This window comes from Fonsecaea pedrosoi (assembly GCF_000835455.1).
Source record: "Fonsecaea pedrosoi CBS 271.37 unplaced genomic scaffold supercont1.2, whole genome shotgun sequence".
Lineage (NCBI taxonomy): Eukaryota > Fungi > Ascomycota > Eurotiomycetes > Chaetothyriales > Herpotrichiellaceae > Fonsecaea > Fonsecaea pedrosoi.
In genome coordinates, this window is record NW_013550614.1 from 2,693,890 (window position 1) to 2,713,575 (window position 19,686).

General features: G+C 52.8%; 5 protein-coding genes across 5 annotated transcripts; 2 read left to right on the plus strand and 3 right to left on the minus strand.

Moving 5' to 3' along the window:
• Positions 1 to 689: 689 nt before the first annotated feature.
• Positions 690 to 3,643, minus strand: Z517_02921 (uncharacterized protein; the record flags this gene model as incomplete). The annotated part of the gene is made up of 7 exons (XM_013432029.1): positions 690 to 1,006; positions 1,149 to 1,370; positions 1,440 to 1,939; positions 2,008 to 2,356; positions 2,409 to 3,181; positions 3,235 to 3,335; positions 3,431 to 3,643. The coding sequence occupies 7 exons, from the start codon at positions 3,641 to 3,643 to the stop codon at positions 690 to 692; spliced, it is 2,475 nt and encodes an 824-aa protein (XP_013287483.1).
• Positions 3,644 to 4,435: 792 nt separating this feature from the next.
• Z517_02922 (uncharacterized protein) lies at positions 4,436 to 6,016 on the minus strand (the record flags this gene model as incomplete). The annotated part of the gene is made up of 1 exon (XM_013432030.1): positions 4,436 to 6,016. One exon carries the CDS (start codon positions 6,014 to 6,016, stop codon positions 4,436 to 4,438), a length of 1,581 nt encoding a protein of 526 aa, XP_013287484.1.
• Positions 6,017 to 7,109: 1,093 nt separating this feature from the next.
• On the minus strand, positions 7,110 to 12,569 carry Z517_02923 (uncharacterized protein; the record flags this gene model as incomplete). Its single annotated transcript, XM_013432031.1, has 2 exons — positions 7,110 to 8,429; positions 8,937 to 12,569. 2 exons carry the CDS (start codon positions 12,567 to 12,569, stop codon positions 7,110 to 7,112), a joined length of 4,953 nt encoding a protein of 1,650 aa, XP_013287485.1.
• Positions 12,570 to 15,140: 2,571 nt separating this feature from the next.
• On the plus strand, positions 15,141 to 16,973 carry Z517_02924 (uncharacterized protein; the record flags this gene model as incomplete). Its single annotated transcript, XM_013432032.1, has 6 exons — positions 15,141 to 15,301; positions 15,379 to 15,764; positions 15,837 to 15,907; positions 15,966 to 16,181; positions 16,269 to 16,622; positions 16,719 to 16,973. 6 exons carry the CDS (start codon positions 15,141 to 15,143, stop codon positions 16,971 to 16,973), a joined length of 1,443 nt encoding a protein of 480 aa, XP_013287486.1.
• A 1,169-nt stretch (positions 16,974 to 18,142) lies between these two features.
• On the plus strand, positions 18,143 to 19,364 carry Z517_02925 (uncharacterized protein; the record flags this gene model as incomplete). Its single annotated transcript, XM_013432033.1, has 3 exons — positions 18,143 to 18,579; positions 18,703 to 19,059; positions 19,202 to 19,364. 3 exons carry the CDS (start codon positions 18,143 to 18,145, stop codon positions 19,362 to 19,364), a joined length of 957 nt encoding a protein of 318 aa, XP_013287487.1.
• Positions 19,365 to 19,686: the final 322 nt, after the last annotated feature.

A 19,686-nucleotide genomic window follows, 5' to 3' on the forward strand; every position in this document is an offset into this window, starting at 1 on the left:
ACCTGGTAGAATGAGGGTTACGAGCGAAGAATAGATGATGTTTACTTGAAGAAAGTCATCGCCGCAGCCGCCGCTAAAGGGATAAAAAAGAGTTCATGACGTATCTATTGCAATGTCACAGATTTCACAGACAGATTTCTACCTAGCTGTCTAGGTACCTAGCTATGAATGGGATTGGGGGGGTTTTTTTTTTCGCCGTGACCACTACCCGAACGAATGAGTGAATAAACAAATGGACGATATTCTTTGGTTCTTCCCCCCCCCCCCGGGGCAACCGTGCGCAGACTCAGGTAGAGAGGGAGGGAGGAAGGGAGAGAGAGATCGATCTGTGTGTGTATATGTGTGCGAGAGTCTAAGATGTAGAAGGCGAGGCAAGAGAAGAACAGAAGAGAAGAAGAAGATAGAGGTAAGCATGTATGTATGTAGGCCAGGACGGTGAGACGTATATTTCTGTATTTGTATGATTTGTAGGGTATCTCTGTCTCTCTCTCTCTCCCTCATTGTCACTGTGTACGCTTGTCTCTCGGCCTCTGCGTGTGTATGCGTGCGTGTACATGTACATAGATATATAGAAAATAGCTAGCGTCGCTTCTTCTTCTCTTTTTTTCTGCATCGAATGTGCTCGTAGTTTGTCGAAAAGGTGGGTGGGCATTATATCCCCTTTTGATCTCCCTAATCATACCTTGTTTTCACTGAGCCACTCCGCGGTTATACGCGAAAGAGTGGCTGCTCAGAAACTCGAGATCGCCATCGAGCATGAACTCTCCCAGCTCCATACCGAGCGGGGACTGCTTGCTGTTCGCCACGATGCCGCCGTTGTGGTTGTATATGCCCATGCCCACGCTGGCACCTACCGCTGCGGCCCCGCCACCGAGCAGCACTCCATAGTCGCTTGCTCCGTGAGGCGGGACGGGCGGTACCTGTCCGAAGGAGGCCTGGTTCGTCGGTTGGTGGTATGTGACGGGCTGCCAGTTGTGGGGTTGAGGGATGAGGCCCTGTCCGATTGCTGCATAGAGACAGGTCCATCAGCTGTGCGGAAAACGAATGGGGAAAAGGGAAAGGGAGGAGTAGAGGATGGTTTCGCATTGGCGTTCGGGGAGAGGGAGGCATGGCTTGGGAAATGACAGGGAGCTCATTCATGTACATACCTAGCGCCTGGACAACCTGAACAAACTGCTCGAGATAATCTCGGCACCGCGCGACCATGCGATTGTCGCTGTCCAGATGGCGGATCGCTTCGATGGCCATTTCCAAATGCAGGCACATATCCTCTGTCGACTCGGTCAATGACATATTGGATTCGTTCTCTGAGGCCTTCTGATCGATTTGGACCAGGACGCATGCTCCCAGCACCAAGGCTGCATTGAATGCTATATAACTCATGTTAGATCCACAGCCAGTCCATCAGGAGAGAGACAACCCGATAAGACAAAACGTACTGTAATACAGCGAAAACCACCAGGCGCCCAACAAGCCCCACTTTGATCGGCCCGTGGCAGATTGGAGGGCATTGTGCACCAGACAGATAATCTCCTTGGCCGACTTGATGGCGATCTGTATATGGATGGTGCCGACCTGTTGTAACAACGATGTATCCTGATGGCTGGCTGGGTTGCTCAATCCATCGAGGAACTTTACCAACACCGGGCGATGCAGCAAGATGCGCACGTTGGTGTAGCGGAGAGTCAGGATGAACCGGAGTCGCAATTGCCGCCATGCTTCCTCGGCCGAACCCTCTACGTGCGGTAAGCGTTCTGGCAATATGTCTTGGGTGGCGATGAGCCTCATATGGGACGGCAGTCCTCGTTGCCACTCCGAAAGCTGGTTTTCGATCTTGTAGACGAGGGCGATTGTGTCGACGGCGCTCGCTTTGAATGAACAGGCGAGGTTCTGGCCGTAGAGTGAGTCGATAATGGTGCAAAGCACTTTGTAAAGCGAGCTAGATTCGAGGCAACCAGGTTAACATGACTATCAAACGTGCGAGGATTGTTCGCGAGTGCCACTTACATGGTGCCGTTGAAAAACGCAATGCTCAATGACTCCTTCTTGTCGGTTCCTGTAGCTCCGCCGTCGACTACGGAGAATTCCATGGGCAGATCAACTTGGACGTAGCTGTCAGGGATTGCGGGTGGTCGGCCAAAGGTCATGCTCAAGGTCCGGTCGAGCATGATGCAACCAAACCATGTCCTTTTGCGAACCTCCTGCTCCAGCGGAGGAAAGACTCTGGCTAGATCGCTGGAATGAAGTCCTATCTGGAATGCGGCTCGCACCGCAAGACCATGTGTCTTCCATGTCTGTACTGATTTCTGCGTTCCTTGAAGGTACTGGCCCATGAGGAGGAGGAACTGAACTGTTTCTGTAAGCAACGGGACACTCCAAGGTAGCCAACAACTTACCAACTTCGACACTAGTGCCCGTTCCATTCGCGTTCTTGTCGTTGAAGAGCCCTGAAGCTCTGCGAAAGTATATTTCTGACTCTGCGCTGGCTTTCGCCGAGGCTGACTCGACACTTCCTGGAGTGGTGGTGATTTCCCGTGCGTGCACTACGGCATGAGCGAAGACGATATTGAGGAGGGCGAGCCAAATTCTCCTGACGCCCTTGAACTTGTCCTTGCTGGCCTGTTCAAATGTGGCCATGAACGAGTGCTCATGAATGTAGGGAAACAATAGGCCCGTGTTGCTGAAGTACCAGGTGAGGAGCTCCCGTGCGACCGAGTCAGGAGGAAGAGCATAGATGTTCACTTGATCGAGAGGAGGATCGCGTGGCGTCGGAATGGGCGAGGCCGGGCCTGAGGTGTTGATGAAGCCTCCTGTAAATCCTACTGAATGATGTTCTGCGGGAGACGGCTTCCAGGGTTCAGGATCGTGAGTCAACCGGGCCACGGCCCTCGAGACGTGTCTCAAGAAGGCGATATTTGAAGAAGGCCCAAAGAATGCGCAGTCCTCTTCCTGCGCAAAGGTGACCGCCCCCATAGCATCAATGGGGTCTTCGACGGTTTCGGCATCTTCGAGACTCTCTTCTCGCAGGCACGCCGTTTCCTGCTTTTCAGAATCCAGGGAAGAGACGCCATTTGAGGTGTTCGGATTGGCAGGTTGGTAGACAACGTTCCGGTCGCGATTCTCTAGCGAAGCAAGGCGGCCTTCTACCTCTTTCAATCTATCCTCGATGGACGATAGGTACCTTGAAGGCGGATCAACGACGATGCACTCAGTGTCCGAGGACTTGCAACTCACTCTTTGCCGATGATGATGTTCGAATATGACGCAGACTGTTGATAGACGCATTCAAATCCCAACTCGATACACAATGAGCACTTGGGACGCATGCCATCGCACTAGCACAGGCACTTCGGAGTCAGCTCGACACAATGATAGAATGCTCATGTCATGGCCGGTCGTCCCAAGGCCCACGCAGACCAAAAAAACTCACACGTGATTTCCGCCCACGGCAGACGGTGCACGCCAGCGCGACTCGTCGTCGTTTGCTGGGAGGATCGTTTGACTCGGAGGCCTGGTCGGCTGCGGAGATGCCGTTTTTGGCGCTGGTCCATTCGGGGTCGACCGCCTTCTGGCGACGTTGTTGGGATCGGTCGGCGTGATGAGCGGAGCGGCCATCGTCCGTCACTCGGTCAGACTGATGCATCTTGTTCGCTCTGGTGGATCACGGGCTTCCTGCCTTAGCATATGACAATCGAGCAGAGTCGACGGCACAAGCGACGGGGGGAGTAGTAGGGAGGCAGATTGAATTGTTGTCGGCCGCGCGTGCCGGAACATGACCCTCTCGCTCTCTCGCTCTTCTCACTCTCCGTTTCTTCCTTCTCTTTTTCTGACTCGGCCCACGGGGCTAAGGCGGATATATAGGGAAAGCCGTTTCTATAGCAAAGATGGTGATGGGGGACGCTGATAATGCTAGGCTCTAGCCATTGTCAGATGGCATGACAAGATTAAAAAAGAAGAGCACACGAGGAGTTGTGTTTTCAGTGATTGATGAGATGTGGATGGCAAGTGGTCAGCTGGCTTGGCTGGCACGGCTGGGTAAAGGGAAATCTGGAGCTTTGCGGGGTACGAGACAAGCTTGAGCCTCGTGCGCAGCCTGCGGTGCCTGCGTAACTGCGGAGCTGTGTAGCGTCCGGCCTCAGACCCGACGTTCCCCCGTCTCCCTCAGTTCGACTTATTGGTTGTCATGTTCACTGACTGTCAACAACATCTAAATCTATTGCTAACCACCACCTAAGAGCACACAGGAATACGAGGTCCAGAATACACAGTGAACACCTTGTCCCCCAACCACATGATGAGGCTGTCGTATCTTGATGATCTCTCTGTGCCTCTCGCAAGGGTCCTGGCCAGACTCGTCTCGATCCGATGAGACGCTAACACGGGGAAGAGACCGCCACGTCGTGTACTTATTGCAGAACTTCCCTCCACCACTCGCTCAAGCACAGATATAGCTTCCTGCCAGGCTCTTGTCACCAGCACCCCGGTATCGCGACGTGGCGGGAAAAGGACACAAGTCCCTCGTCATGACCGTCCCATCATCTCTGATCTTGCGAGCTTCCAGCACATCGGGCACCTTGTGTTCCTCAACCCACGCCACAACCGCCGAGAGCGGATCTACCGGAACTGCCCCAGGAGCCGGGCCTGCACCGCAGTGATCGACGCCCGGGGCGAGGAACGTGCGATAGAACTCGGCCACTGTGGACGCGTTCCCCAGGGTCCGTGTGACTTTCTGATGGTAGGAAATCGTGTCTTGGGGAAATATCAGTTGGTCGGCCAGGCCGTGCCACACAATCACCTTCCCCCCGGCGGAATGGAATGTAGAGAGATCTGGCTGATCCGAGCCTATTACTGAACCGAATTCTCGCTGGGATTGATTGAAGATGGTCTCAAATGCCGAGTATCCGATGGTGCTCGTGTCAAAATCCGGGTCTTTCTCGACAAAGTATTTTATCCAGGCGTCATTCACGAAAAACGGTAGACCGACTCGAGTTCCGTTGACGATGGTCGTATTGGCCAGACTGTCCAGTGCAGCTCCAGGGTTGAGGGCATAGCGATGGGAGATGGCCGGTCCTTGTGGCCCTGTTAGGATTTTGGCCACCACACTGGCCATTTCCTTGGTGATGTTCTCGTTGCCTCCTTCGCATTTTACGCTTCGCCCTACCAACGTGAACGGGTCAAACTTGCAGTGTTGCAAATCTGTAATGACACCGTCGGTCACTGAATCCAGCGCATCACAAGCAGCAGTGCTCGCCTCGGTGAAAGCTTTGAGGACACACTGACTGATATAGGTCTCCTCCTCTTTCATGACCACCTGCGGCCATTGTTCAGCGACGACATACCTGGCCCAGTCGATGGCCGGTGCGCCGGCCACGATACCGTCGAAATCCCGGGGAAACTGTTGTGCTGCGACCAAGCCCTGTCTCCCGCCCGTCGAACACCCGTTCCAGTACGAGTGGGCCGGTTTTCTGCCGTAATATTGCGCTGCGATCGCTTTGCCCGCGACAGCCATGTCGTGCACGGACCTCGAGGCGAAGTTGAGCAAGAGATCCTCGTTCACGGTGCCGTTGGCACGAAGAGCCCACAGGGCCGGACTATAGGGGTTCCCCGAGAGACCTGCATCGGTGGACGCGGCAGCATAGTCGAGCGCCACCACCGGAGCCAGACTGTACTCGAAGAATCCCGCCGCATATCCCGATCCTCCCGTCCCCACGAAGCGGCCATTCCATGCACTCCTGGACGACGGCAACCACACTTTTATCTTGACCTTGTCACCCGCGCCGGGGTGCGAGATGACCAGATCGACACTGCAGACGTCCAATCCGGTGAAGTTGGTGTTGAGAAGGGGAGGGTTGGCCAGCACCGTCGCGTTTGGGAGATGTCGCGTCTGGATCGAGAGCACATTTGCTCCGTCGATGACCGGTTTGGTCAGCGCCGTACATGGCGTTGTCGAACCCAGAGCTGTAACGCCGACGGTTAGGATTGAGAGGAGCAGAGCGAATGTCCGAGGAGACGCCATGTTCGGTATGCTGGCTTTGGTGTCCCACGAAGAAAAAAAGGTCTTGTTTTTCTACACACGAAGAACATCCCCAGGGACTTCTCAGCAGACACCTGCATTTATATACATTCATATCCATATTCCCAAGCAGCAGCAGCAGCAGCCGCAGCAGCACCCGCGTCTGCAACACGCCAAATGACTCCGTGATTCAGGCCGTCCGCAACAGAACTGCCTCCCTCCTTCGGGCTACCTGGCTAGTCACCCAGCTAGCTAGCATCGGTGGACCGTTGGCTTTTTGTATGTACGAGGTACTCACTCCCCTGATCCGCGTGCTCTGCTTCGTTTCCAGGAAACTTACTCGTAGTTTTTTGAGTACATGGAATATACATACATACTCGGTACATACTGTACACATAACCCGAGTCAAGTCAGGTCAAGTCAGGTCAAGTCAAGTCAAAGTCGAGATTATATAGATCTCGAGTGAGATTTTAGACGAGAGCGCATGTGTGGGTCTGCCACCGTCCACTAACTGCCTATGTATGTACCGAGGTATGTAATAATAACAACTAGGAGGGCAGTGAGGTCACCTATGTGCTCTACTCGGTACAGTACCTTGGTCTGCAATCCCACGAGGCTCACAAGCAGGGTAGGGGGGGGGGGGGGGGTGTTGTAGATCACTTTCTCTACAGCTACCAACCACCAACGGCGTTTCAAGATTGCAGCATGAAATCCTCATGGACTCGTATTTTGGTTAGGGCGTAAATCTCAAAAACCAAGGAGCCAGTAGCTTACACGAGTGGACGATGCATAGTCGTACTCGTACCCGTCAAGCCCGTACATCAGGCAATGACCTCCACACCGAGTACTTGGCAGTCTATTACCCGGTCTAACTGGATGGTGGCCTACAACCTGCTGCATGTTCTTCTCAATGTCCTTCAAAAATGTGAATCATAGTCCCCAGCTGGAAGCACTGCCGGTAGGTCACGATGTGATCCGAGCGTCAACACCCCTGCCAGCATACAGCCTCCACAAGCTCCATTCAGTACATCACCCTTTCCCCTGCCGTCAATTGGCGTTCTGTCGTCGACATGTAGCCACTTCAGCACCTAACTCTTTAGAGCCTCAAGTCCGAAAACCGGTTCTCGAGCTCTGTCGCACGTCGGACTCCCTCGGCGGGTGTGTGGTTTTGCCCGCCCACCGGAGCGCCGCACTGAGGACAACGCGCTTGCTCCATCGGCATGCCGCATTCCCCAACAGTGAACGGGTGGTTGTTGACGCAGGTATACCAATGCCCTGATCCACGGAAATCACTCGCCATCGCGTTGATCACAAGCCTCCACTCATCATCATTCACCACTGTCGTAAAGGTCGAGGACTCTAACATTCCCTCAACTGTCTTCACCTCACCCACTACATGTCTGGTCGAGCCCGGGTACCGAGTGCATACGTGCTGGGCGTCACGAATATGCTCAGTGGCTTCTTTGCTTAGACCTGTAAAGGTATCCGATCGTCCGCTGTAGGTCCGTTCCGCCAGGCAGCATTGCGCGTAGAATGTGTGAGCTTCAACCTCCACGGCCGGTTGGAGGGCTTCCCGGGCGGCCGCTAACAGCTTCAAGCAGTCGACTCTGTTGGCTTCCAGGTTGACGTCGCGCAGGCAGGTTCCAAAGGCTGCCAAGAAGTCCAACAATATAACAAGCTCGCATCTCAACAGCAGCGATTCGCCCTGTAAAGTCTGGCTGGTTTGTATGGCGGTTGGATCGAATCCCACATCGCTGCTAGTTTTGCCTTGTTTTCGGGCGAACTGCACCATATCCCAAACTCGCTTGAAAGGCTGTTCGTCGATGTCGACCTGGCGAAGGTATCTCATAATGTGATTGCGTGTCTTCGCAATCGACGAGTATCGCAAATCATGCGCGACCTTGAATATCAGCTTGATTTGGTCCTTGCGTCCACCAGACAGGATGTGTTCCTCCAAGTGCATCTTATTCCCCTGACATTGGACATCTTTGACCGACTTGGCCAACTCGGCTTGGTGTTGGCGAACTGACTGGTAAAGCGGAAGAAATTGTTGGTTCGCAGATATGATGAATTTCTTGGTGGCGTCGTCAATGAGTCCTCTTCGGACTATGCGGCCGTACCTTGATATGGTTCGTAGTGAGCCTCGACAGCTGCTGCACACCTTCAGCTCATCTTTGGAAAACGGCATTGCCAAATCAGTAATTCGGACATCAAGCCCATCATCAGCATAATGCTTTGACATCTCCATTTGACCATCCATGCTTTCCATGGTCAAAATATGACCACACGGAGGGATTATGCATGGGTTCTCGTCCAGATTGATCTCATGGTATTCCTCCATCAACAACAGATCGACCACCATCTTCTTCACCTCCTCAGGAGCACAGATCTGACAGTATCTCGGGAGTGGACAGACCTCGCCACAGAGTGAAGGGCATTGATGCCCGCAACTCAGGACATGGGCGCAGCGTTTGGAACAAGGTATCCAGTCACATGGAGCGGCACAAGGAAGAGTACAAGCGCTGTGTGGGCATTTGGAGGAGCATCTTCCCTCTGCGCAGGGAACGCACGGCTCATGGCAGCGTTTCGTGCATTTTGAGTGCTGGCATGATATTTCGCAAGGAGCTCGGCATGGTGGACAAGGACTATCCCCGTGACATTTTTCTTTACACAGGTGCTTGCACGATTTGAAGGCACGGCCGCATGCGTGTTGGCATATCCCATGGTCTTCTTTGATGACTTTACCATCTTCTCTTATCTTACAGACGTTACAAGATTTCGAACAAGCATGGCCGCACGGAAGAGCTTCACCGCAGTTGGCGTTGCAGCAAAAGCCGTTGGTTTCAACACTCTCATAGCATGAAAGTTCAATCTGATGGCCACAACCAGGGACAACTCGAGTGACCCTATCCTGGCAGACTACCTTGGAAGGATGTCTAGCTTGCCAACACGGCAGGGTATTTCGCATGTGGCCGCAAGGTAGGGTCAGGTGGAGGTCGTGTAGCTTCTCTGGGCATTTGACAGGACAGGCATCTCCGCACTTGTTAGGGCACATGTGGTCACATCCTTTCAGAGACCTGGGACATGGTTCGAGGCATTTGACAGCACTGTGTAGCATTTGCGAATGGCATTTGCTGAGGCAGGAATGCCCACAACTCAAGCGCATTTCGCATGGCAGGTTGCACCCTCCTTCAGGCGAGAAGATGGCGAAGTCGTCTGGGTTCGAGACGGAGAATGTGGCTTGTGGATGGCGGGGACACTGAAGTGGAAGCGACTCGCCGAAATTATCGTCAGAATGAAGCATGTCGATCACAGAAGCCCACATTGGGACGTGACCAGAGGTTCGCGAGTCCCCGATGATGTACATTCCGTGTTTGGCGCGGGACAAAAGGACGTTGACTCGATTTGATGTCCGAAGGAAGCCACACTTGTTCTGGTCGTTGCTCCTCACCAAGGAAATGATAACGACTTTGGCCTCTTCCCCTTGAAAGTTGTCAATGGTAGACACTTTGAGTGCCCGCGAGAGAGGGGTCTTCTGGAGTGCAGGCGTGGCACTATGACCCGCCTCATTATTGTCCTTTCCAATTTCTTCTCTTTCCAATTCAAGCATGTCGCCTTCGGTCAAGGAGATCTCAAACAACCCTTGGAGTGCTCGGCGGATTTTCTGAAGTTGGCCAAGGTAGGGAGTGAGAACCGCTAGGTCATTCGTGTGGTAGACACCCTGTCTGACTAGATGAGACACCAGTGCAGTTACCATCTGGACTTCAAAGGTATTCGAATGAGAAGTTGTCGTATCCGAGTAAGAGAGGACACCATCCTCATGGTGCGCATGGTCGAGCCAGAAGAGTCTCTTGGCTAGTCCAGCCACAGGCGGATATGATTCCACCTCTGAAGAGTCACTCAACCGTGGATACAACGTATTGCGGATGAGTTTGGAAATCGAGGGATGCATTCGTCGCTGTGTCTCTAGGGTACTAAAAGGCACCGCAGTCTGGGTAGAGCATGAAGGCGTTACCAGTCTTTCGAACAGGGATATATCCAAACAGTGTCGCTTTCCCAAAGAACTTTCTCTCGACAGTTCGTAGCTTTGGATATGGGGAGGAAGTTGAAGATGGTCACCGATCAAGATTGCGTGCTCTAGAGAAGGCAGGAGAGCGGTAAGAATATGCGCCTCAAGCACTTCTCCAGCCTCTTCGCAAACAAGGACCTTGGAATTGAGCTTTCGAAGAATTGGCAACGTTCTCGCCAGACCTGTAGTGGTTACACCGATAATCTTAGCCTGTTGCAAACATCGAAGATCAACGCCTGCCCGGACTTGATCGAATCGTTCCTTGTGTTCCTTGTATTGTGCCAGAGCGTTCAATAGTTCGGCCTGGGCTGTCTTTTTGGATTCTGCCAACCAATGGTAATACAGCCGCTGTCTCTCAAAATGATTCAAAGACTCGATGTTGGGCACCTCGAGTAGACTCTCTAGTCGGCGGACAGGACCTTGAGGTGAGCCACCTTTACGCCATGCATTTAACAGGTATGTCTTGTGACGCACAACCCTCTCAAATCCATCGTCGTCCTCTCCGCCAAAAAGAGTCCTGTATGATTTGGGATAATAAATTTCGAGGTAGCTTTTGAGTGCTGCGACATCCCCTTCGAGCGAAAGTCTCTTTATAGCCTTAGAAATAATTCTTTCGTCTTCATCAAGCCTTAGTTTCAGCACCCAGTGTTCATGTCTCTCGGTTTTGGTCAAATCAATATTGCTGGCCAGAATACGGAGGTTGCAATTCTGCAATGCCTCGGACTTCGACTGGGATCCAATACGGACAATCTGACCGACGCCATGTCGCACCAGGTCTTCTAAAAGTTGATCAAGTGCGTGATTAGTGTAGCAAACGCACAGCACCGGACCAAGCTTGGCCTGTGCCTGTATTGCGATCAGCACCTTGATCAGTGCCACCCCAGTGAAGCTCTTACCCGTCCCGGGAGGTCCCTGTATCAGAGCGAGGGAGCGCTGGAGAGATGTGAGAAGCGCATCGGCCTGGGCTCTATCGAGAATGGAGTTCTCACGGAACGCCTCGTGGTTGGAATCGTCATTGACAGCAATCTTCATCACAGTCTTGTCTTTCATGATGCAGCTGAGGTCGAACTCAAACCCGGGTCTGGTGGCGTAGTAGGGTGCTGCAATTTTCGATAAATCTGCTTGGGGCTCAGGTGCTAGGTAGTCTGAGAAGGGTGTCTCGGGGTTTCGAAGCATTGCTCGCAAAGCTCGCAAGGTCGGCTCGAAGGAGGGCAGCAGAACACCAGGGAACTCAACTATTTTGGCGGAAGTGGAATTAGGGGCTTTCATGAGATCCAGGACGGCCTCTGTGCTGTCGCTGACCAACGAGACGGTAGTGAAGGCTCGAACAGGGTCCGAGAACAGGTCCTGAGGTTGTTCAGGTCGATTTGGAATCTTCTCGTCGTCTGAACTGGATGAGTCGTCGGTTTTTGCTAAGGGTTTGATTGGCTTGCGTTCAATAACCGAGCAGAATATCAAAGCCCCATTGGAAAGAAGGCAAATGAGGGAGCCTACACGGAGGCGTTTCTGAAATTCCCACCATTCCTTCCTGTGTTTGGCCGAGCGTTGTCGAAGATGAGACGGCTGGTCGAAGCCGATGGTGATCAATAGGCCCTGCCATCTGCTGAAATCGATTTTCACAACCCGGGCGTTGTCGTATGTCAATTTCCGCGAACCTTGAGGTTTACCTCTATTTTCTATACTGTGGGAAGCTTGCACCTCTTGCCTTACAGCATCCCTAAGCTGCCCCACGGTATCTTCTCGAAGAAGACGGAAGTGTCGATCCAGGAGTCCTAAAACTCCGGGGAGATGCCAGTCCTGCTGATTCATGGACGGCAGATATTCAGAGCGTGTTGCATTGATTTCTTCGAATGTGGGCATAATCTGTATATCACAAGCGTTGACGCAGTCGTTGTCATGCCGCGGCCCGTCTATGGATAAAGTCCCGGGCAGGTCTTGCTGCAGAGCGAAAGTGGCCTTTGGTAACGCTGTTGTCTTTGGCGGCTTCCAACCTGTCAGCTCTCGCCCGATCCCTAGTCGTTGATTGATGCGGTTCACTATTCTCCTTGACTCGTGAGCTTCACCTTCGTCGAGTTTGGCCACGACATCAAACAAGGAATCTGCAAGCAGCCTGAGGTCATCATTCACCAAGGCGTGAGTATTGCAGTCAATGATGTTCGAGAAAGCCTTGACGACCGCTTCGATTTCCGAGGGCAGAATATCAACTTGGCTACAGTCTGCGGTGGTAGCAATGAGGGTCTTGAAGAATTGTACTGCACGCTGGCCTTGGACGCCGTAAATGAAGTTGTAGATTGTTCCAACGTGGACCTCGAGCAAGGTGGACGCAAGTACGTGTTGATGGGTGATGACTTGACACAGTGGTATTGCTTGCTCTTTGATCATTTTCCGGCGCATGATTAAGCTCATGCCATCCATACTGCGCTCGACCACTTGCTTTATTCGTTGTAATCCACCGTCCTTGGCCAGGATGAGAACTGTCTCTTGCATTATTCCCACTTCGGAGCCCACATAGGCGAGAGCATTTTGGAAGAAGAGGGGGGGAAGAGGTGTTGGAGAGAAGCCATTTGCGCCGTGAGGGACGGATAGTTTCCAGGTACTGAATCTGTCGTCTGGCTCGTTTCTCGTCTGCCGGGGTCGATTGAAACGGTGTTCAGCTGTGTTTACGAGACTGTCAGAGGGACCGCCAGCAGCAACATGGGGATATTTGCATCTAGACCCGTAATGGCAGCGACCAGTATTGAGAAACAACCTGCACACCTTCCGGGGGTGGTCGCTTGCTTGAGAGCGCGGTGCCATACTCTAGAAGTCAGATCAAAGTCCACATAAGATGAAGCAAAGAATATATCCTGCCCGTGGTTAGAGAAACAATGACAGAATTGGCGGAGGCTGCAGAGATACGTCTTCATTAAAGAGCGAGGGGTCGTGGTGAGGCTGTAGGAGTTGCCTTAGAGGACCAGAGCAGGCTGGCACTTTTGGTCGTCCCATGGGCAGTGCTTGGCTGACATTGGCGAGCTGCATGTGAAGCCGAACACGGTTTGCCTGCAGGCATCCATTCTACCGCCTTTCCAGTCATATTGGAGCAAGTCCTCATCTTTCAGATGATATGCAAATGTGACAGCATTCCGGCCAGGATTGCCCGCCGAACGGTGGTCTACTGGTTGGTCAAATGAGGCTGATTTCATGTAATGTGGCCAGCGATTTTGATCCTTGAGGGCAACGGGCCCAATGAATTCTTTTGCCACGACATGGCCCTGGGTCTGTCCGTGACCTCTGCCGAAAGAACTGAGGGTCTATTTGTCTCTGATATGTCCAAGTGAGGCTGAGGGTCGGCGTCAACTGAGGGGTATTGACCAGTCTCGTCACTTGCCATGATGCAGCGACCCAAAACGTGGCCGAACAATATGGTCAATTAATGAGACATTGCGGCAGACAGGGTGCTCCATTGGTTTCCTGTACACTCTACCGAGTAGACAATAGGCAGTCGGACATTGGGTTGCCATGTAATAGGCCATCAGCCACTGAAGAGGGATTTGAAGGGAGTTGAAAGCGATTGAATGAGATGAAGAGATGAAAATGAAGTGGAGCAGGCGCAAGGAAAAGGCTTAGATGAATGGGGCTCGTACGAGGACGTGGTGTAGTGGAGTTGGAGGGCCCCAGGCTCACTGAGGCTCAAGAGGCTACCTAGGTAACACCCAGGTAAGTACTTGTAGGCAGCTTAGGTAAGAGCACGCCCTCCCCTCCCCCCCGAAACCTACCTAGGTACAGTACATACAGATATTCTAAAGTTAGGGCGCCTTCAGACCAGCCACTGGTCTACCGGTTTTATAATTTCCTCCATATCCTTCCATTAGAACCCCTACACCACGGAGGTTTTACAAGGCCGATTGGCCTGTCTCAATGACACAAATGAACCACATTTACAGCCACCCACCTACAGATGATTTGAGTCTTTTCGCGGGTAATCGAGGCACCCTTGATTGAAGTATCTGTGCAGTATTGAGCTGGCTGGGTATAGCGAAGTACTCAACCCCGAACACTCTGTATTCGACGACAAATGTCATTTTCCAAACACGATATTCCACTCCAGTTCAGCGTGGAGAATGCACAGCCACTGGATCAATTGACCCGCCTGCTGAGTTGAGTCTTATCGACGTTCGGCGGCTATACCCAGACCCGCCTCTCCATCCTCCTTGCGACTCTTCGGCCCGTGGCCTTTTCCTTCTCTGTATTCCTGACCAAGGCATTCACGAGCCGTGGCCGATACAGCACAGCCTCGCTACCACATAAAAGAATATTTGCTTGGTCCGACGCGCACTCGCATAGTAGTCGGTAGATTGTTCACGCCGGCTTCATGAGCTTCCTGATTGCTCCGATAGAGGCAAGATTGATCAAAGAGGCAAGAGCGCGGTGGGACAATGGACTGTGCTTGGCGACCTAGCGAGAATCGTAGACTCTGGGCGATAATGTCAAGAGATATTGCTCCGATGCCATCTCCCGGATCGAATCTTGCGCATGTTTGGTTGAAAACAGTGGTAAAAGCGGGGTGGGGGAGGTGCACCCTTCAACTCACTCAGAATAGAGGTACAAGGGGCGTATACCTGGTATACCTCGTACGGAGTGCCTAATAAGGTGTATCTATACGAGTGGATGGACATATAGTAGGATTCGGGGCCGAGATGGAAGACCTGAATCACGGGACTCGCTTAAACGAGCTCATGGTAGCATCTTGGCGTAAACTAGTCTCTATTGGGGATGGTACACGAGCACTAGTTAACGAAGGTCCCGCCTTGTTTCTTGCTTCTGTCCAATAAGCTTTCAGATTTCATCTCTCGTTTGCACAAACGCGCACAACTTGCACAAATTGGGTCTGCAAGCGAGTGTCGGCCCGCTTGCAAGGGGGGTTTTTGTGGCCTTTCCCAGATTGTTGTTACCCCGTCTCGCCGTGTTTCTTCCTCGGTACATAAGTCTAAAGGTGCATTTTACCCTCTACCTCTGAATGGCTTCGCGATTCATCATCAAAGCGCTACCAGACCGCCATACACAGTCGACACGTTCAGAATGGCTGAGGATACCAAGGAGGGTGTTGAGGACGTCCGTACGGACGCAAATGACTTCATCGTCGACTGGGATGGCGACGACGACCCTGAAAACCCGATGAACTGGACATCCCGGATGAAGGCGATCAATATCGGCATGCTCTCATGTTTGACTTTCGTCACGTATGTTGTACAGACGACCTGGAAAATCTCCCTGGCGACCAACTATTCAAGATTGCTGATACAGTTTTACCCTCCAGACCGCTCGCGTCCTCCATGTTCGCCCCAGGAATCCCCGGCGTGATGAAAGACTTCAACCAGTCGAGCGTCATTCTCGCCGCGCTCGTCGTCTCGGTCTACCTAGTCGGCTACGCCTTCGGTCCCCTTGTGTGTGCGCCCATGTCGGAGATCTATGGGCGGTTGCCGGTTTATCTGATCACGAACGTTCTGTTCGTTATCTTCACCGTCGCCTGTGCCGTGGCCCCGTCGCTCGACAGCCTCATTGGGTTTCGATTTCTGGCGGGGTCGGCGGGATCGGCGCCTCTGGTTCTCGGTGGAGGAAGTGTGGCAGATTTGTATCCGAGAGAGAAGCGAGGGTCGAAGATGGCCATCTTCGCAATGGGTCCGTTGATTGGTCCCGTCGCTGGTACGTTTGGACGCTCTCTGTGCTAGACTCCGTATGGAGCAACTATAACAAATGTACTCACTCTATGGTCAGGCCCCGTGGCAGGTGCCTTCCTCTCACAGAATGTCGGATGGCGATGGGTTTTCTGGGTCATTACTATTGCGGTAGGTGGCAGCAGCAGCGATACTTTTTATTCCTTTCTCCCACTGACGGATGGACCAGGCTGGAGTTGTCATGGTGATGTGCTTCGTCTTCATGAGAGAGACCTACGCTCCTGTCCTCCTCGAGAGAAAAGCAGCCAAACTCCGCAAGTCGACCGGCAATGAGCAGTACGTCTCGAAGATGTCGACGAATGACACCCCTCGCGCGGCTCTTATAAAGGCCTTGATCCGCCCAACCAAGATGTTCTTCAGGTCTCCAATTGTCTTCATTTTTGTTGTATGTCATTCCCTTCGCCACCCTCTAACCTCAGCAACATGCAAAGGCTCTCAGCACCCTCTAACCCTCGTCCACTGTCTCTTTTAGATTTACATCTCGATCGTTTACGGCTACCTCTATCTCCTCTTCACCACCATTACTGAGATTTATGAGACTACATATGGCTTCTCTACTGGTCTCGCTGGGCTCTCTTTCCTGGGCATTGGTATCGGCATGTTCATAGGGTTGATCTTGTTCGGCGCCACCAGCGATAAGCGTATCCGCGCGAAACAAGCCCAAGGCGACGTGTCACCCGAGATCCGGTTGGAAGGCCTAATACCGGCCGCATTTTGCATCCCAATTGGATTGTTCTGGTACGGATGGTCGGTAGAGAAGGAAGTCCACTGGATTATGCCCATCATCGGTACTGGCTGGGTTGGACTGGGACTCATGGGCATTTTCGTAAGTACAAGCCTTTTGTTCTTGTTGTCATTATCTGGAGGTTTGCTAGTTTTTTAATTTGTTGCTTCCTGTGCTAACTAAGAGCCAATGTCGTAGATGGCTGTCCAAACATACTTGGTCGACTGCTACCCACTCTTCGCCGCCAGCGTCACGGCCGCCAACACCATCATCCGCTCCCTTGTGGGAGCCTTCCTTCCGCTCGCCGGTCGACCCTTGTACTCCAGTCTCGGGCTGGGTTGGGGCAACAGCCTGCTCGGGTTCATCGCGCTGGGAATGGCCCCTCTGCCATTCTTCTTTATGAAATACGGCGCCTGGCTCCGAACCCACCCGAAGTTCCAAGTGAGCTTCTGACCAGAAAAAGATGCCCTGCCCTTTCTTCTCAGAATTATTATATTGTTACTATTTGACGACATGGTAGAGACACAGTACAGCCTGGCTATTGTAAGTTTGTTATTGAGCCAGAAATCTTTGCGACCATTTGTCACAGAGCACGAGCATGCATGGGGTTATGTGGGAATATATTTGTGAACCAAAAGAGCCGGGTGGCACAGGCGTCGTTGGATAAATGGGAAAAATGATGGGGAACTGATCCATTTTAGAACCGGGACAGGTGCTTCTTTCTGTTTTTTGTTCTGAAAGTTATGTAGATGCACAGACCGTGCCGTTGCCAAGTAGACTACATACCGTATGTACCTCGTACTTTGGCATGCATTCCTTCTCCGTCACCCTCGCCATGGGCGAGATGATGGATCTTCGTTTCCTGTTCCCGGATCAATCCATCAATCAGTTAGAGGAAATGAATTCCATTCCTAGTCGAAGTTGAGCTAGAAACGACAGACACGATTGTCATTGGGATCGAATGACTTCCTAAACGGCCCTTGACACTCACAAGTCTTGCAATGAATGACAAGGCTGCGCTATCGCCTCGCACGTTGTGCGTCATCGGTTGACCGCCAAGGCGCTAGTCTTCTAATGGTATATGTGCTTGGCATAACTTCAGCTAGTAATATGACATCTCCCGATTCCAAGGACCTCCCAGCAATCCCACCGAAATATGCTTGCTGAACACAGAAATTAGGATGAAGCTGCTAACGAAACAGAAAGATAGTGATCCATCTCTGTACTGATACCAGAATCCCATTGCATCCTCCCGTCTGCTTCAGTCCGCCAACACAAAAGCAATCGGCACATCCGCTCCATATTAATACCTGCCATCCTTCTGACTCTCTTGTTTTGCCGAAAATGGTCAGTACAGTGCCACGAGCCCGTCCCGGGGCGATCACCAAGTCGAGAACGTCTGCTCCTCGGCCGAGGTGAGAAAACGACTGGCTTACTATTCAGGATCTGGCATGGGGGTCCAATCTTTGCGATTACTAAACGTTCCCGCGGTGTTCTCGGTTCGTGTCCCGGAGAATCCACAACCATCGATCGTTACTTGACGGTGATTTATATCGACGAGGGGATCCGTTCCCTCAGGTCCTCAGTGACTCTCTACAGCTGTACCAACAACGTCTGACACGATGCAAGCACCACCAAGCTCGACGATCCAGATACCCGAGACATACACGACCCCGGCAGATAGCCATGTGCGAGTCACCAACCACCCCGAATCTGCTCCTGGGGTGACCCCCATCCTCATCGTGAGCCTGAACCGGCCTGAAAAACTCAACTCCTTCACTGGCGAAATGATAACGGGGCTGGAGTCCTTTTTCCGGGTCGTCGATCGCGACAACCGGGTCAAGGTCGTGATTCTGACAGGGACGGGACGGGCGTTCAGCGCCGGCATTGATTTGAACCTCGACGCCGTTCCGCCCAAGGACATCCCCATCACGGACATTCGAGACACTGGCGGCAGACTGGCGTTGTCCATGTACAACTGCAGCAAGACGGTGATCGTGGCATACAACGGGTTGTCCGTCGGCATTGCTATGACGGCCACGCTTGCAGCAGGGATAAGGTAATGTGCTCTCGTATCCCAACCCAACCCCGCCCTCTTCGCCCTTATTCCCCTGTCCACTGTGTGTGTGTCCGGTATACATATGATACAAGAGTGCTAAAGAGAAAAACAATGGCTCTACAGGATCGCAAGCCCCAAATCGCGCTTCGGGTTCCCCTTCTCCCGCATCGGCCTGACCATGGAGTCGGCGAGTTCCTTCTTCCTGCCACGCATGGTCGGCTACGGCCGCGCGACGTACCTCCTGACCACGGGGGCCACGTACCCGGCCGACTCCAAGGCCCTCGACGGCATCTTCTCCGAGCTGGTCCCGGAACCCAAGGACGTGCTGCCGCGCGCCGTGCAGCTGGCCGAGGAGCTCATCGAGCGCGTCAGCACCACGGCCATCCACCTGAACCGCCAGCTCATCTGGCGCAACGCCGGGTCTGCAGAGGCCGCGCACCTCGTCGACAGTCCCTTGCTGGCCCACCAATTCGCTTCCAGGTAAGTAGCGCCTGACCTGAGACTTTGATTCGCCTCTCAACCTTCTACATAAATGCACAAACGCACAAGAGACCTCCAACGACTGAGCAAGACCATTCCACTGACCAATTGTGACACGTACTGTATATGTGTGTATATATAGGGACCACGCCGAAGCCAAACGCGCCTTCTTTGCCTCTGGCAAACCAGACTTCCAGGACCAACTCGACAAGGACGCCCCCGTCATGTATCCGTGGTGGACGGCGCCGGCCGTCGACCCCAGACCTGCCGTGACACATGCGGCCACTCCGAAATCCAGGCTCTGAGCTGAGCTGAAACACCCGCTCAACTTGGGTAGCGTTGATCCATCCATTCATCCATCCTCCTTCGCGACATGTGGGAAGCACGGCGTTGTTTCCAGAGCCCATTGACCTTTCCCATCATGCATGGGCGGATTGCTCGTGCCTTGTGTTTGTGACTTGGTCAAACTTTCCATACAAAAGGTAGACAGCCAGGGTCGCCTTTGCGCCGACCTTCCAAAGAAGACACAATCTAGTCCTCAAGGCCGCTTCCAAGGAAATCAGCAAAAATACGTATCCTGATAGCCGTTGAAACGACGACCACATCTTGTCTACCCATCACACAGAC